Source organism: Felis catus, chromosome C1 (genome assembly GCF_018350175.1).
Source record: "Felis catus isolate Fca126 chromosome C1, F.catus_Fca126_mat1.0, whole genome shotgun sequence".
NCBI classification, from domain to species: Eukaryota; Metazoa; Chordata; class Mammalia; order Carnivora; family Felidae; genus Felis; species Felis catus.
In genome coordinates, this window is record NC_058375.1 from 104,012,501 (window position 1) to 104,029,468 (window position 16,968).

Below are 16,968 nucleotides of genomic sequence, written 5' to 3' on the forward strand. Positions count from 1 at the left end.
CCTGCGAACTCATTTCCAAAAGGAACCAGAATCAGATTCCCACCAACGTAAGATTTCTAAGATGCGTCATATTGGCTTCTGCAGAAACTGCACCTTGTGAAGTAGTCTTTAAAAATTAAAATGAGAAAACCAGAGAGTACAACGATAAGCCACTTTCTCCTCCCCACCAATTTTTCTTTGATTTTCTGAGGATTCAAAACAAAAACAAAATCATTCATCTCAGATTCCTGAATTAACCTGACCTCGCTTGGTGGCTAATGTGGCCAAGAGCAGATGTTTTTGTACAATTAAAACAGGAAGACTTTTTATCAGCAGGACTTTAGGGCTGTGGTTCCACTGTATCTACTATCAAATACACTAATGGTAGGCTGGAGGTTAGATCAGGAAGTGGAAACATCCACTACAAGGTAACATGACAGATGGTGGGACCCTCGCTAGACTTTAAGGTAGAGTGATTCTATTCTGGCAGGGGAAACCCACATAATCAAGTTTCACACTTATAAAAGTATCACTCTGAATTCAGGAATCAGAGGCATTTGGTTGTAGATACAATTCCATCTGTAGATACTAACTTTAAATTGAGAGAAGAAAAAACACTCACTGCATTAATATTATGGGTTGGGGTTTCTTATGCGATTCCTAAATCCACCTACTACTTTTCTGTTTTGATACAATTGACAGCTGTGATAAGAAGACTACCACAGCTGTGGCTCAGATGCGGGCTTCTCAGCTTCAGAAAGTCCATCGGTCGTGTAGCTGGCTGTCACTGCTATATCTGTTGCTTGCAGAGGCCTCAGAGTTCTGGGTTTGCCGAGTAGAGTCCTCACCATTTAAGCTCTTCCTACACACAGGACACGTGTCATGCTGCAACAGAAGGAAATCGGTCCATGTAAACAGCCTGACCTGAGAAGCCAGAGGTGCTAAACACTTAAGAAACCCTGAGAGCTGGCAGGCCGAAAGACAAAAAGGGCATGCACTCTCGCACAGTACACACTGGGCTCAAAGATGGAACACCAGCACATGTTCAAATGGACCTTGAAACAGAAATGACAGAATTCCAGGCCAGGAGCTTAACAACAACTACCACACGTCACCAAACAGAACTAACCAGATACGGTGACCTGACATGGTCTAGAGCAAGGGTTAGGAAACTTTTTGTGAAGGAACTGGTAATAAATATTTTAGACTTGGCAGGCCATACTGCCTGGGTCACAACCACTCAACTCTGCTGATGCAGCACAAAGGTAGCTGCAGACAATTGGTAAACAAATGAGCGTAGCTGTGTCCCAATGAAACTTCCTTTACAAAAACAGGTGGCAGGCCCGAGACCTGTAGGCTGTGGTTTGGTAACCTCTGGTCAGAGAAGTTTCCAAACATAAGAGTGATCTAAAAAACAGTGACGGCACCAGCAGGAGTTAGGAAGGGACTAAAATCTGCTCTCCTTGGCTCTCTGTTAACCCGGGACCACCTCCCGCCCTGCCCTGCCCCAGAAGATGTGGCTGGCAGAGACAGCCCATCACACATGAGAGCCGGCTGTACTCACCAGTTCTAACCACGGCACAATACAACTGCTGTGGAAAAAGTGGTTGCAGGGTAACTGCCGGACTTCCTCTTCAACTGTGTAATCTTCTTTGCACACTGGACACTCTAAACCCATATCTGTTGGAGGAGGAAATGCCTTCTAAAGTAAGTGAGCAAAAAGAAGGAAAAAAAAACTAGTCCAGAGGAATGCGTAAGAAAAGATACAAAGTGTACCCTAGGTGGAGGTAGGAAGCACAAACTGCGCTTCACCATGGGGGAGGAGCTGGGAGTAGAAAGGGACTTTTGTGAAAAGGAGGATCGACGAACGGGCTTAGTCCAGAAAGGCCTACTTTTCAACATCAAGGCTTGCAAAAAATAAACCGGGGCTTGGATGATCTGTTAAGTAAAACAGGGAAAGCATCTTCCCAGACGTGTGATATCCTTCTGGCAGTTTCTACTCAGGAAACACAGGCAATCTGTCCACTACAACCACGGAATATATCTGAGCAATCTCAGCAGTTCCCAGTCAGTGTCTCAAGCCACTTTAACCCTGCCATTTTCCACATTTCGCATCCTCTTTCAGAGTGGTTGTCCTAAAGCCCTCTGGACAAGTTAATTAAAAGCTGCACCAGGAGGTGGTGCTGCAGAATTGCAAAGCCCAAGGACAGCTCAGGCTCCAAGTCCAGAGACAAGAAGCCCTCTGTGAGGAAATGGCTACACACTAACCTGGGAGTACCAGGCAGCAAACTCGGGGTCTCCCAAGTCTGGCTAATGATACTAGCTCCTCCTCTCCAATGGCCAGCATGTGCTACATACATGCCCATAGCACTCAAGGGCCCGGAATAATAAGACTACCAAGAGTCACTCCTTCCTCTCCACTCTTATCTAACAACTTTACCTCAATTCCACCTTTTATTTCTTATGACTGGTCCACCGGAACAGCCTCCCAGGAAGTAGGTACCCCTGACCCCAGCCTTCAACCCTCCAAATTTATCCTATGCTTTGCAAGCAGCTCACTTCCCCTAATACTAGCTTCAGAGCACCCCCCCAGCTGGCACCTCAAAATCACCAAATTCAAAATGAAAACCATCACATCACTTCCATCCCCAAACCCCACTAGACCAGGGGTGGGGGTGGGGGGGTGGTTACAAGCCTCCACCCCGATAGATGGCAGCACCGCCTCTTGTAGTTCCTGAGCTGCAAAATCTGACAGTCATCTTTGACCCTTTTCCCTCTTTTATCCCATTAGGCAATCGGTGATGAAAGCCTTTCTTCAAAGTGATATTGAGTCTACCCTTCCCCATCTGTTAGCACTGCCACTGTCACCTGCACCCCGCCTGGATGTTGCAGCAGCCCCTTGAATCCCCGTTTCTGCTTTCTTTGCCTTCCAATCTATTTGAGATACTACCTCCAGCCGAATCTTCCCTAAAGAGCACCCAAATTCCCCCAATCCTCCATTTGGGGACCTATAAAACTTGCCTGCTACCTAAAACATCCAGCCGTAACTACTCTGCCAGTTTCAACGTCTGCTCAAACAAGGCCTTTCTACCCAATCATACCTCCCATGCTCCCAAACCAGACTGCATTTCAGGGTTCATCAGGCCACTCTCCTTTTCCCTGGTCCAGACACTATGCCCATGCTGACGTTCTCACACTGGTTCATACTCTTCCTTGAACAGAATGACCTCTCTGAGATGGCCTATCCTGTCTTTTAAATCTTCTGACTCTAAACTGGAATTTGTAGTGCAAGAAACTCCCAGTTCGAAATAATGTTCCTTGTCACTAAATTCCTTCAGTGCTTAAAAGTAAAAAACTGTATCTAATGTACCTGACTGTATCTGACAGAATAAATGTGAAACAAATTCTCAGCCTCCAATTTTTTTTCTCTTCCTCAGTATCATCCACTCAATACTATTTTTGATACTGTTTTTTATGTGTATTCATTTTGAAAGAGAGAGAGAGAAAGGGAGAGAGACAGAGAGGGAGGGAGACAGGACCCAAGCAGGTTCCGGCTGTCTGCCCCGAACCCAATGTGGGGCTTGATCTCACCACTGTGAGATCATGACCTGATCTGAAATCAAGAGTCAGATGCTTACCTGACTGAGCCACCCAGGTGCTCCTGTACCGTTTTCTAATCATTTAGTTGAGTTTTGTTTCCCCTAGTAAGTTCTTCAAAAAATCAAGTCTTGGGGTGACTGGGTGGCTCAGTCAGTTAAGCGTCCGACTCTTGATTTCATCTCAGGTCATGATCTTACAGTTCATGGGCTCAAACCTCATGTCAGGCTTGGGATTCTGTCTCCCTCTCTCTGCCCCTCCACAACTCGTGCACGTGCGTTCTCTCTCTCTCTCTCTCTCTCTCACACACACACACACACACACACACACACACACACACACAAATAAACTTAAAAAAAAAAAAAAAGACTAACCCCAAATGAAAAGGTAGGCCCTATCTTCCACTTACAGCACCAAGTAGCAATTTTAGTTAGGAGTGCTACAGCTTCACCTGAAGATCCTTAGTACAGGAAGGTGCTGCGATTTTGAACGGAGATCAGATCTGACAGAAGAAGTATGGAAATGAACCTACCAACTTGTTCCTGAGTTACTGTCACTGTTGGAAGAGATGTGATCTTTTCTTTGTCAGCCGGGGGAGGCCCTGTGTTTTCCAGTTGTCCTAAAAGCTACAAAAAAGGAAAAAGAAAAAGAAGAAGAAGTGGCAGACATCCTACCACCCCTGGGGAGGGAGCTGCTCCAGCTGAGAACAAACAGTGCATATATTAGAAATGTTAGTTGCTCTTACTTCTGCAAGGCTCTGAGAGGCTTGGGTTTCCCCTTTCCTGCTGCCGGAACACTTGTAATTGCTTTACAATTTCAGAGTGACATCAGTATAACCCTACAGACAAACCCATCATTGCAAGGCCCACCTTTGGGCATAAAGCAATTTCAGAGGCAGCATAAGGGTTGTGATGTCAGGAGTAAAATTAAAACTGAACAAAAGGTAATACTTAACTGGTCTAAAAACTTCATTCTGCTGGAAGAAATAAAAGGGTGAGAGTATGGAAAGTAGCATCAAGTAAGCCAAGAAATAGGTAAATTACTGCCTATGAGAAGATTTGGATATAAATGACATGCTTTCTATTCTCAGCAATCCACAAGGGAAATGAAAACTATTTAAACTAAAATAAACATAAATAAGTGGAAGCGATTATATATGTCATGGGAATACCTTTTTCTCTGCTTCCTTCCCCTACTTTGCTCCATCTAGCAGAAATCCCTGCTTCAAACATGTGAGGAGACCCTCCTTTTTTGTGAAGTAGTTGTTAACAGGATCCTCACAGGACTGAACAAGAGGCCAAAAATACAAAATACTGTTTGTTACAGGAGAAGTCTTTTCTTCCTACAGAGGTGAAACCATCTTCTAGAAAGTCCCTAGGACCTCGAATGTACATGGATGCTAAACTAAACCCGTAAACCATTCATCCCTTCAGTAAAATGGAAACCCACAAGCTCAAAATATTAGGGAAAGCAGAGTGACTGCCATTCAGAAAGTAGCAGAAGGAAAGCAGGAAGCCTGTGGAACCATGAGACACACTGAACAGACACCCTCAAAAGGCAGCTCCTCACCTGGGTTACAATGGCATCAAGCCCTGTCTGACCCCAGGCATAGTCCCCAGGGTTGGAGTGCAGCATCCCGCTCCTATACATGAGATGAGACAGACAGCATTAGACGGAGTGACCAGGCTCTGCCTCACACCACAGAAAAAACTGGGAGATCCCGTTCTCTCTCAGAGCTGGAAAGTCACTAGTTCTCTAAAATCAAGTGGCAAAGAACTTCTCGGTATTTTTAAGGTCAAAGAGATTATCCAGAAGTCGTCTCTTACTCTCTTTAAGTAAGGAATTTTTACTTAATCGAATAGAACATAAAATGTGAAGCTACCTAAAATACCACATGACACACCAGAGCGAAAAGAGTGACTCATTGCCTATTGGCTAAGAAAAGTTTGTCTTCTCTACGCCCATGTAGAGTAAATATAGATGGAGCTGCTTTTTAAGGAGAGTTTTCCCTCTGTGACTGGCCAAAATCTGTAGCAGACTTCCCTCATTCGAAGAGGCTGCCCACGGTCCTGGACAATGAGGAGCTTTCAAGGAGAGAAGCGGCCACAGTGGTCTCTGAATCGCAACCTAGAGCAATTACAAAAGGGACTCGGCAGCCCCTCTTTTTGGAGCTGCTGGTGCACTACCCTGGATAACAGATGTCCAAGCTCTTTGGCTGGAACGTGTTAAAAGAAACTAGAGGCTGGAAAATAGGGTAACTGAGTGGAAGGACCGAGGACCCTCTGAGCAAAGGAGGCTTCCGAGGCGGAGTCGGAAGTGGTATGTGATTGCCTAGACAAGAAGAAATTCCATCTTAACTTCTATCATACTTAAGTGACACTCTGATACTGAAATACAGCCTTTTATTTCTCCTGAGATACCTTCTTACTTTAAGAATTTCAGCAATTCTTAAGAAATAAAATCTTTCCGTACAACCTAGAGAAGAAACTTGCAAGTCAGATACCAGCTTGGCAGGGACCATCTCATTCCCCTCTCAACACAACTCTCAAACCAAAATATGAACCAAACCCGACACATCCAGTGCCCAGACATCCTGGGGGACCAGGATGGTCCTCAGGAGACTGAACAATAAAAAAATAAGTTCTGATTAAGTTTGGGCTCAGCAAATAAAGGCAATCTAACAGTCTGCCAATCAAATCTATATACTCACCTATTCAGCTCTTTCTCTTTCTCACAATGGTACCTATACCTAAAATGCTGCTGCTCCAGCAAAGTAAGACAGAAGGCAATTTGCTACTTACCAGGAAAAAGGATGTGAGGATCCAGGAATTGCAGAATTTGCAAAGAATCCTGCAAATATCTGCTGTATTATGCTGTTGCAGGGGGAAAAAAAATTAGGTAAGACAAGAGACTTATGAAAGTACTCTACAGATATCTATGGCTGACAATCAGCAACTCCTCCAACTACCATGGGTCCTCACTTACCATTGTACAAAAGGTAGCACCAGAAATCAGTCAACTACCTGGTAAAGTGCTATTTTGCTATTATGGCTATCTTCTTGAGCTCCGTGATCTTATGTATTAATAGATTTTTGTGAACTAGGCTTGATTACATGGTGTAGTTTTCCAGCTGTGTTCCTTGGACCTCTGGCAACAGTATTAGGCTGAAAAGGATGCTAAACCACTGGGATTTAGGCCCAGGCTGTAAACAGTAATGCCATTTTTCTGTGTTTTACACATTGGGTTTCTACATATTATTTAAAGAGCCCTGTAAAAAATTTTTTCAGAATAATTCCATTTTACAAACATTTAGCAACATACTACATTAGCCCTCAAAAGGTGTTTCAATTGCTTCTAACACAAACACAATCAAATACACACACATCTGACATCTGTCATTCTGAATACTTAAGACGGCGCATCTACTCAGTCCTTTATACTGGTGAACTGATCTTTGTTACCCAGAGATAATGGGCAAAAGAAAAAGACTGAAGAAAGATTTGTTTTGTGAATAATATGCACATTTTTTCTTTCTTTTTAATGTTTATGTATTTTTGAGAGACAGCGTGCAAATGGCGGGGGAGAGGGCAGAGAGAGAGGGAGACAAAGAATCTGAAGGAGGCTCCAGGCTCCAAGATGTCAGCACAGAGCCTGACATGGAGCTCAGACCCATGAACTGTGAGATCATGACCTGAGCTGAAGTCGGATGCCCAACTGACTGAGCCACCCAGGTGCCTCTTCTCTTTTTTTCTCTGGCTTTATGGAGATATAATTGATATGATACATACTTTTAACCCCTTGGGTCCCACTTTTCTTATTAGGCCAGTCAATACAACAATGGCAGTAGCCAATATTAGACTCTCCCTATTCCTAAAGTTCAACAGTAGATAACTAGACTATGTGTTTGTTTTAAAATAATTGTCCACATATTATTTTATGTTCCTCCTTTGAGTGTATGGACTTAGTGATTTAATTCTTTTTTTATTGAGGCATACTTCACATGAACATTATATTAGTTTCAGGTATATAACATGATTCAATGTCTGTATATATTGTAAATGATCACCACGAAAAGGCTAGGTAACGTTCATCATCATAGTTACAACATATTTTTCTGTGATTATTAGTTTTAAGATCTATTCTCTTAGCAACTTGCAAATATGTAATAATTATTAACTATATAATGCTATAATTACCTATAATTAGTATAAAGAAATATAATCTCTTTGCAGTTTTGATTTGCATTTCCCTGATGATATAGTCACGATGCTGTACATTACATCCCCATCATTTATTTTATAACTAGAAGTCTGTACCTCTGGACCTCCTTCACCTATTTCACCCACACCCTACCCCCTACCTCTGGCAACCACCTATCTATTCTCTTTATCAATGAGCTTTTCTTTCTTTCTTTTTTTTTTTTTTTTAACAATTCCACATATAAGTGAGATCATATGGCATTTGTCTTTTTCCATCTAACTTATTTCGCTTATCAAAATATCCTCAAGGTCCATCCATGTTGTTGAAAATGACAAGATTTCATTTCTTTATGGCCAAATAATATTCCTGTGGGCGTGTGCTGTGTGTGTGTGGTGTATATTTATACAAAACACATTTTCTTTAACCATATCCATCAACAGACACAGGTTGTTTCCATGTCTTGGCTATTATAAATAACACTGTAATGAATACAGGAGTGTATATATCTTTTTGAATTAAGGTTTTCATTTTCTTTAGATAAATATTCAGAAGCGGAATTGCTGGATCATATGGTAGTTCTATTTTTAACTTTTTGAGGAACCTCCATACTGTTTTCCACACTGGCTGCACCAAATTTACATTCCCACCAAGAGTGCACAAGGGCTTCCTTTTCTCCACATCCTTGGCAACACTTGTTATTTCTTGTCTTTTCGATAGTAGCCATTCTAACAGGTGTGAGGTGACATTTCACCATGGTTTTGATTTCCAATTCCCTGCTTACTGATGTTGAGCACACTTTCATATACGTGTTGGCCATCTATATGTCTTCTTCAGAAAAACAGCTATTCAGGTCTTCTAATCCATTTTTTAATCAGATTGGTTTTCTTTTCTTTTTTTTTTTTTTTTTTTTTTTGCATTATATGAGTTTTTTCTATATTTGGGTTATTAACTCCTTATCAGATTTGCAAATATTGTCTCCCATTCAGTAGTTTGCCTTTTCATTCTGTTGACGGTTTCCTTTGCTGTGCAGAAGCTTTTTAGTTTGTTAGCCTGTCTATTTTTGCTATTGTCGCCTTTGCTTTTGAAGTCAGATCCAAAAAAAATCATTTCCAGATCAATGTCAAGGAGCTTACTGCTTACACTTTCTTCTAAAAGGTTTATGGTTTCAAGTCTGACATTCAATCCATTTTGAGTTAATTTTTATGTATGGTATAAGATAGTGGTCCAGTTTCATTCTTTTGCATGTAGCTGTCCAGTTTTCCCGACGTCATTTGTTGAAGAGACTGCCTTCTCCCCACTGTATATTCTTGGCTCCTTTGAGTTTATTTCTGAGCTCTCTATCCATTCCACTGATTTAGGTGTCTGTTTTTATACCAATACCATACTGTGACTTACTTCTTGACAATGGAGTATGAGAGGACAACTTTCAAGATTAGTCATAAAAAGCATTGTGGCTTCCTCCTTTCACTCTCTCTTAAATCACTTTCTTGGAAAAGTGCCACGTAAAGCAGTCCTGTGAAGACCCACATGATAAGGAACTGAAGCCACCTCCCAATGGCCAGAACTAACTTGCCAGAATATGAGTAATTCTCAGTTGATCCTTCAGATGACTGCAGTAACAGCCAACGTCTTAACTGTAAGCTCATAAGACACTGGGCCAGAACCACTCAGCTAAGCTGTCCCAAATTCCTGACCCAAAGAACTTATGAGATGATTAATGTTTATCTTCAGTCACTAAGCTCTAGTGTAATTTATTATACAGCAATAGATAACTAATCCAGATTTTGATGCCTAGAAGTATGTTCTGTTGTAACAAAAACCTAAAATGTGGGAGTAGATTTAGAACCCAAAAGAGGGTATAATGAGTATCAGTGAAAGTTTGAACAGCCTTGAAGAAACAGTAGAAGTATCATGGCCTTTGGGGAAGTTATGGGTGAGAGCTTAAGTGAGAAAGATCTTAGAAACTGGAGGGAAAGTGATCCTTGCTATGTAGTAGCAATAACAATATGTAAAGTAGAAGTTGTAGGGGCGCCTGGGTGGCGCAGTCGGTTAAGCGTCCGACTTCAGCCAGGTCACGATCTCGCAGTCTGTGAGTTCGAGCCCCGCGTCAGGCTCTGGGCTGATGGCTCGGAGCCTGGAGCCTGTTTCCGATTCTGTGTCTCCCTCTCTCTCTGCCCCTCCCCCGTTCATGCTCTGTCTCTCTCTGTCCCAAAAATAAATAAAAAAGTTGAAAAAAAAAAATTAAAAAAAAAAGTTGTGGCTCATGAACTGGGTGACAGTCTAGCCAGTGAGATGTCCAGACAAGAAGGCAGAAGGTACCTCTTGGCTTCTTCTTGCTGCTTACATTAAAATGCAAGAGAGGGATAAATTAAAGGGAAAGATGGTTAAAGTTTATTTTATTTTATTTTTTAGTAATCTCTATACCCAACACAGGCTCAACCTCACAACCCGGAGATTAAGAGTCGAATATTCTTCCAATTGAGCCAGCCAGGTGCCCCTAAAGAGGAGGACAGTTCAACAAAAAGGAGTTAAGACTAAATAATTCTGAAAATTCCCAGCCTCTCCAGATGGTTAATGATACTAAAATTAAGAAATGGCTTCCAAGCAAAGATCAAATCTATCCAGGGCATGGCCAAAGAAAATGGTTAATGAGGAAGTCTAGCATGTGGTTACCAAAATTCTTTGTTAAGGCCTCAGAAAGATCTACATAGCCTAAAGAACTATTCAACCAAACAACTGGGCTTCCAAGAGGCCTAAGGTTGTTGTATTAGTTCCCAAGGACTACTATAACAAATTCCCACAAATATACAGCTTAAAAAGAAAGGAATTTATTCTCTCATAGTTTTGGAAGCCAGATTCTGAAATCAAGATGTTGTTAGGGTTAGTTCCTTCGGAGGCTCTCAGGGAAAACCTGTTCCATGCCTCTCTCCTAGCTTGTGGTGGTTCCCAGCAATCCTTGCTATTTCTTGGCTTTTAAACACTTTAATCTCTGCCTTGGTTGTCATGTGCCTTTCTTTCCTGCGTCTTCTGTATCCAAATTTCTCTAAGAATACCAGCCACTGGATTTGGGCCCACTCTAACTCATTATGATCTCACCTTTAACTTGATTACATTTGTAAAGACCTTATGCCAAATAATACCACATTCACAGGTAGTGGGGTTCAGGACCTAAATGTATCTTTTTTTTTTAATTCGTTTATTTTATTTATTTATTTTCATCTTCAGTTATTTTTGAGAGAGACAGCAGACAGAGTGTGAGCAGGAGAGGAAGAGAGAGGGAGGGAGACACAAAATCCAAAGCAGGCTCCAGGCTCTGATCTGTCAGCACAGAGCCCAACGCAGGGCTCAAACTCACAAACTGAGATTATGAGCTGAACTGAAGCCGGAAGCTTAACCAACTGAGCCACACAGGCTCCCCTGGACCTAAACATGTCTTTGTGGAGAATACAATTCTACCCACTACAAGTACTGTCTCTTAGCAATACCAGCAGAAGCCCAAAGCAGAAAGGAGATTATCTCTGGAAAAGATATGTGGGTGTGGCTTTTCCTAAAGGCATGAATCTCAGTAACATTCATAAGAGACTCTAAGTTTTAAAAAGAAAACACTGCCAGCTTAAATTAAAAGGTACAGAGGCAAAACTAAATGAAAAGAAGCCTCTTGGGCCCTTAAAACTCTAGTGGCAAGAAACAGACTAAGAAAACTATGCAGCTGCAAACCTGGACTACTTTTCATGGAAAAGAAAAGATAACTCACAAGGTGAAACCAAGAGCCTAGAAGGAGGAAACAAGAGCCACAGAGCAGCATTCCTGGGCAAAAGGAGAACTAAGTCCTAATCAAGGAACTGCCAACATTTATACAGATAACATCAGAACTGCTATAAATCAGTGACTTGGTGCCTCCCATTTTCTCCCTTTTTAAATAGGAATCTCGGGGCGCCTGGGTGGTCAGTCGGTTAAGCATCCAACTTCCGTGCAGGTCATGATCTCATGGTTCGTGGGTTTGAGCCCCATGTCAGGCTCTGTGCTGACAGCTGAGAGGCTGGAGCCTGCTTCGGATTCATTTTGTGTCTCTCCCTCTCTGTGCCCCTCCCCCACTCTCACTCTGTCTCTCAAAAATAAACAAACATTAAATAGGAACCTCCATACCTGTTTACTGTATGCCTATCCCATCACTGTATGTTGGGTGTGTGAGGGGTAGAAAACTTGTCTCTTTAATTTATAGGTGTTCACATCAAAAGAAACTGTTCTTGAGGAACTATACCCAAGGAGCCTCATCCAAGTGTGGATTTCAACAACCTGGATTTCCAGTGGGAAAAGGCTTTTGTGGATCTTGGGAGGATGCGAGTATATTTTGCACATGGGAGAAATATAAGTAATTTGTGGCCAGAGAGTGAAATACAGTAGTTCTAAAATATGTCTACAAATCTTTAATACTCCTCCTTTCAAGGGGTGGAGTTTAATTCTCCTCCCCTTGAATGTGGGCTAGATCCAGTGACTCATTTCTTACAGAAAAAATATGGCTGAAATGACAGTGTTTGGCTTCCAAGATCAGGATATAAAATGCATTATGGTTTCTTTCCTTTTCCTTTCTCTCTCTTGGATCACTTACTCTGGTGAAGTCAGCTGTCAAGTCATGAGGACACTGAAAGAGCCCTATGCAAGAGGTCCACGTGGTAAGAAATTAAGGCCTCCTGCCAAGAGCTATGCAAGTGACTTATCTTGGAAGTAGAGCCTCCAGCTCCAGTTGAGTGTTCAGATGCCTAGAGCCACAGCTGATATTTTGAATATAACCTCATGAAACCCTTTACTAGAACCACCTACTTAAGCTGCTCCCAAGTTTCTGAACCTCAGAAACTGTGAGACAATGTCTGCTAAATTCTGAATAATCTGTTACACAGCAATAAATAATATACCCTCCTTGCTGCCTAAGAACTAGAAGAGCAGATTACCGCATGCTTGAACTAACCAGTAAGTAAATAGCAGAAATCAACTTCGAGAGAAAGCCTCGTGCCTTGCTCTAACGCTGACCCTGCACAAATGCTTGTGGCTGCCAGGGATGTTTTCAGCTAATGAGCTGCTGATTCCCCTTTCTTGGCTGCTTGTTTCCTGGAGGTCAGATGTTGGTTCCATATCTCTGCAGCAGAAACAGAGAGGCTGCTCAGGGTAGCTTCAGCAAGTCTAAGAGCTATTGTGAGATTATCTTCAGCTGATACACGCAATATTTACACTGAATTCTGCTGTTAAAAACATAAAATCTTGGGGCACCTGGGTGGCTTAGTCGGTTGAACATCCGACTTCGGTTCAGGTCACAATCTCACGGTTCATGGGTTTGAGCCCCACGTCAGGCTTTGTGTTGACGGTGCAGAGCCTGCTTCAGATTCTCTGTCTCCCTCTCTCCCTCTGTCCCTCTCTCTCTCTCTCTCAAAAATAAATAAACATAAAAAAAAAAACACATAAAATCTTCTCTTACTAAAAAAGTAATAGGTAGCTAAAATGGGGATGGGAGGGAGTGTGATGTGTGTGTTTAATCCACAGATGATAAAAAAAACAATCCACAGAGTGCAGAAGGGAAGACACAGCTAAGAGGAGGTAAGAGTCTTCACCTTGTTTCCAGAGCTGTCCTTTCTCTAGGTTTTCCTCCTTGTTCTGGGGTTGTCCTTTCTGTCTCCTCTGCTTATTCCTCCTTATCTTCCAAATTTCTAATCCATCAGGCTTGGGCTCAATTCTCTGAGCTCTTCTATTTACTGTCTTGACTCTTTTGACAAATTTCACCCAGTTTTATAATTTTAAATACCATATACAAGCCACATTTCCAAATTTTACCTCCATCCAAGACTTCTGCCCACTCAACATCACCACTTGAATGTGTAATAAGCACCTAAACTTATCATGTCCCAAGCTGAACTCTTAAATTTTCTCCCCCAAATCCATTCCTCGTGTTCCCCATCTCCGCTGATAGTGACTCCAGAGTTGCTCAGACCAAAAACCTTAGTGTCATCCTTAACTCTGTTTCACCTCATATCCAATCTGTTAGCAAATCCTATTATGCCCATTGTCAAACTATATCTAGAATCCAACCATTTTTCACTACCCTCATCCAAGCCACTGGCATCTCTAGCTTACATTAATGCAACTGCCTCTTAAATGATTTCTCTGCTTCTGCCCTTGCCCTTATACTCTTTACAGCCCCCCATTCTATTCTCAACATAGCAGTCAGAACGATCATTTTAAGACACAAGTTAGACTATGTCATTTCTCTGCCCTAAACTTTCCAATGGGTTTCCACTGCACTCAGAATAAAAGCCTTTACGGTAGTCTGCCAGGCTCTACAGGATCTAATACTCTTCTCCCCATCCCCACACCCAGCCTACTTCTCTGTGATCTTACCTCCTACTCCTCCTCTCACTTACTCTGCTCCAACTGGCCTCTTCTTATGGGCACATTCCTGGCTCATTACCTCACTTCATTTATGTCCATTCAAATGCCTTCTCAATAAGGCCTTGTGCTGACTACGCTTTTTGAAACTTTACACTCCATAATCTCCCTTCCCCTTTTTTCCCACAGAATTTACTATTGCTTAGCAGTCTACTGATTTAACTTATTCTGCTTGTCTGACTTTCCCATTAAAAGCTCCACAAGGACAATAAACTTTTGACTGTTTTGTTCACTACTGTACAGTCACTACCTGGAATAACATTTGGCAAAGTGATATACAAGTGTTTGTTGAATTAATTCAATGACTCCAAGATGGAGCCCAGAAATATACTGAATGACATACACAATCTATTAAGATTAAAAAAAAAAAAAGAGGATTATAAAATAGGAAAATAGGTACAGAATGATTCCTTTTCAATTATACAGACATAGGTATGATATTTAAAAAGTTCCACAAGATTATGCATCAAGGTGTAACTGTAGCTATTTCTGGGTAATGCTGCCTTTTTAATAAAAAAAAATAATAAACCCCACCCTAATATTTTTAAATAACCAAAAAAGTTAATTTTTAAAATATGAGTAGTGATCAGTGGTCAGAAAACTATGGTCTCAAAACCTAGGGTTAACTTCATGAGAACTTATTTTTAAGGAAGCAAACCTTAGAAGTAATGTGCCCTGTAAAGTGATTCAGAGATAGCTGATCAAAACACTAGGCTAAAATGTAACCATAAAAAAACAAATGTTAAAGGAGTACAACACACTAAAAGACAGGTCTTACTATAATAAAAGTAATAGGCAGTAATCCCTAGGAAGTCTGGAAAGTATGATTGTGTGAGTGTTGATCTAATACAGACAAGGAAAAGAACAACTGACAAGTATAAATATTTTGCCATCCTAAAAAAATAATCTTTAAAGGTGAATAATTCCTTATACTTGCCACAATGAAATGTGAATTTCTCATTCACACTGAATGAAATTTCTCCTGAAGACTATGCAATCTCCCTTGTTTATTCTACACATACCATGTAACCACCTAATTGCTTTTGATTTCTTGTTATCAGAGAAATTCAAAGACAGCGCTATGCTAACAAGCAGAAATGAGTTTTCCAGTCACCGAAACATAACACCCCCAGGAGCAAATTAATAAATTAGTCTTCTGGCACAGGTCAGATTCATTTAAGGTTAGATAAGAAGAGCTAGTCTATTCAGCACCTGATTACAACTGGATAAACTATCATTTGAAAGCTGCAGATTAGAGGAAAGAGCACACACTTTAGGCATGCTCAACAAATATCTGCAGTATGAATGAACAAAGTGAGATCTACCCTTCTTTACATTTGCAAAGAGGTTCCACTCATGTCATTGAAAAAGCCAAAGGAAACATCTCACTTCAGGCTAACTCCCTAAATTGGTGTGAGGAACACATGAATAATCCCACAAAGGCTAATTAATCTCTGAGATCTGATTTTTTAAATGACAAATACTCTGTCTACAGTGGAATCAGTGGAATGAACAGGAGCCTGAGATGTAGCCCACAGAAACCCCCAGTTGAAAACCTGATGAGCAAAATAAAAAGTTATACTCCTCTCAAATCAACAGGACAAACCATCATCAGGAAGAAACAGCTAAAATCTAACCAAAAAGAAATCTATAAAATAACTAACTGTAATGTGTTTTCAAAACATAGGGTGACATATAATGACAACTATGGCAATGGAGTAATAATCATGTAGAACAATCAGGGTACACCTGCTAAGATGGCAGAATAATAGGACCCTAGATAATACGACCAACAAAGATATGTTGTGCTCCATTTACTTTTACATGAAGGAAAAGAAAAAGAAAGTGAACGAAAAACTTTCAAGTACTACTTACTGACATATTGGTATGTATGCTTTGGAAGGAAAGTTTCTGAGCAAAATATGGAAATGCCTAATTCTTTTCTTAAAAAAAATTGGGAAGACTACAGAATACTGTTAGATTTGTTTATATATTATAATATACTTATATATATAAATATATATAAATATATTATATATAATATATAAAAATATATAATATATATTATATTTATATATAAATATAATATGTATATAATATATATTTTTGAACATATATAATCCTACCAAATACAAATATCATCACTTCTGCGATATTCTGGCTTCAATATTTAACTGGCCTTATAACCTCATGCAATTTACCTAACCTCTCTATGCCTCAGTTTCTACTGTAAAATAGAGTCTCAAAGTAACTTCTCCATGGGTTATAGTGAAGAGTAAACAAAAAAATACCTGTAATGCACTCAGACTAGCACCTGGCACAAACTCTTAGTCATACTTACTACTAATGCATGTATTACATATACCTCTTAGAAACATAATTCCAATTATCCACTCATTCAACACAAATATATTTAGTATCCACTATAAAACAGACACTACTCTAAAACCTGGGAACAGAGATGAATAAAACACCACCCTAGACCATTAGCCCCAGAAGTATCTGAAAAGGTTGTAAGAGATCTATCTGGTCCCTGAAAAGATGCCAGGCTCAGACGGAACTACAGGTAACTTCTATCAAACCTTTAAGGAACAGATAATTCCTATGTTATTTAAACTATTCCTAAGCATAAGAAAACAGCAAAATTTTCCAGGTCATTTTATCAGACTAACAAAATCTTGATACCAAAATGTAATAGAAAGAACACACAAAACATTACCACCCCCCCTTATGAACAGATGCAAAAATCAAAATAAA

The 16,968-nt window shown here is 40.6% G+C and overlaps 1 protein-coding gene across 3 annotated transcripts in view; it reads right to left on the reverse strand.

The window, feature by feature from the left end:
• The window catches only part of RNF115 (ring finger protein 115), an 85,809-nt gene that overhangs the window by 429 nt on the left and 68,412 nt on the right, over window positions 1-16,968 (reverse strand). For all 3 annotated transcript variants that reach the window (XM_003990538.6, XM_006935057.4, XM_045033423.1), the window contains 5 exons: window positions 6,378-6,449; window positions 5,146-5,218; window positions 4,109-4,202; window positions 1,544-1,659; window positions 1-864 (listed from right to left, as the gene is read on the reverse strand). The exon at window positions 1-864 is cut by the window's left edge and continues 429 nt beyond it. In XM_003990538.6, the coding sequence (XP_003990587.1) occupies window positions 733-864; window positions 1,544-1,659; window positions 4,109-4,202; window positions 5,146-5,218; window positions 6,378-6,449 (487 nt within the window). In that variant the 3' untranslated portion in view covers window positions 1-732. The remainder of the gene's footprint in view (window positions 865-1,543; window positions 1,660-4,108; window positions 4,203-5,145; window positions 5,219-6,377; window positions 6,450-16,968) is intronic.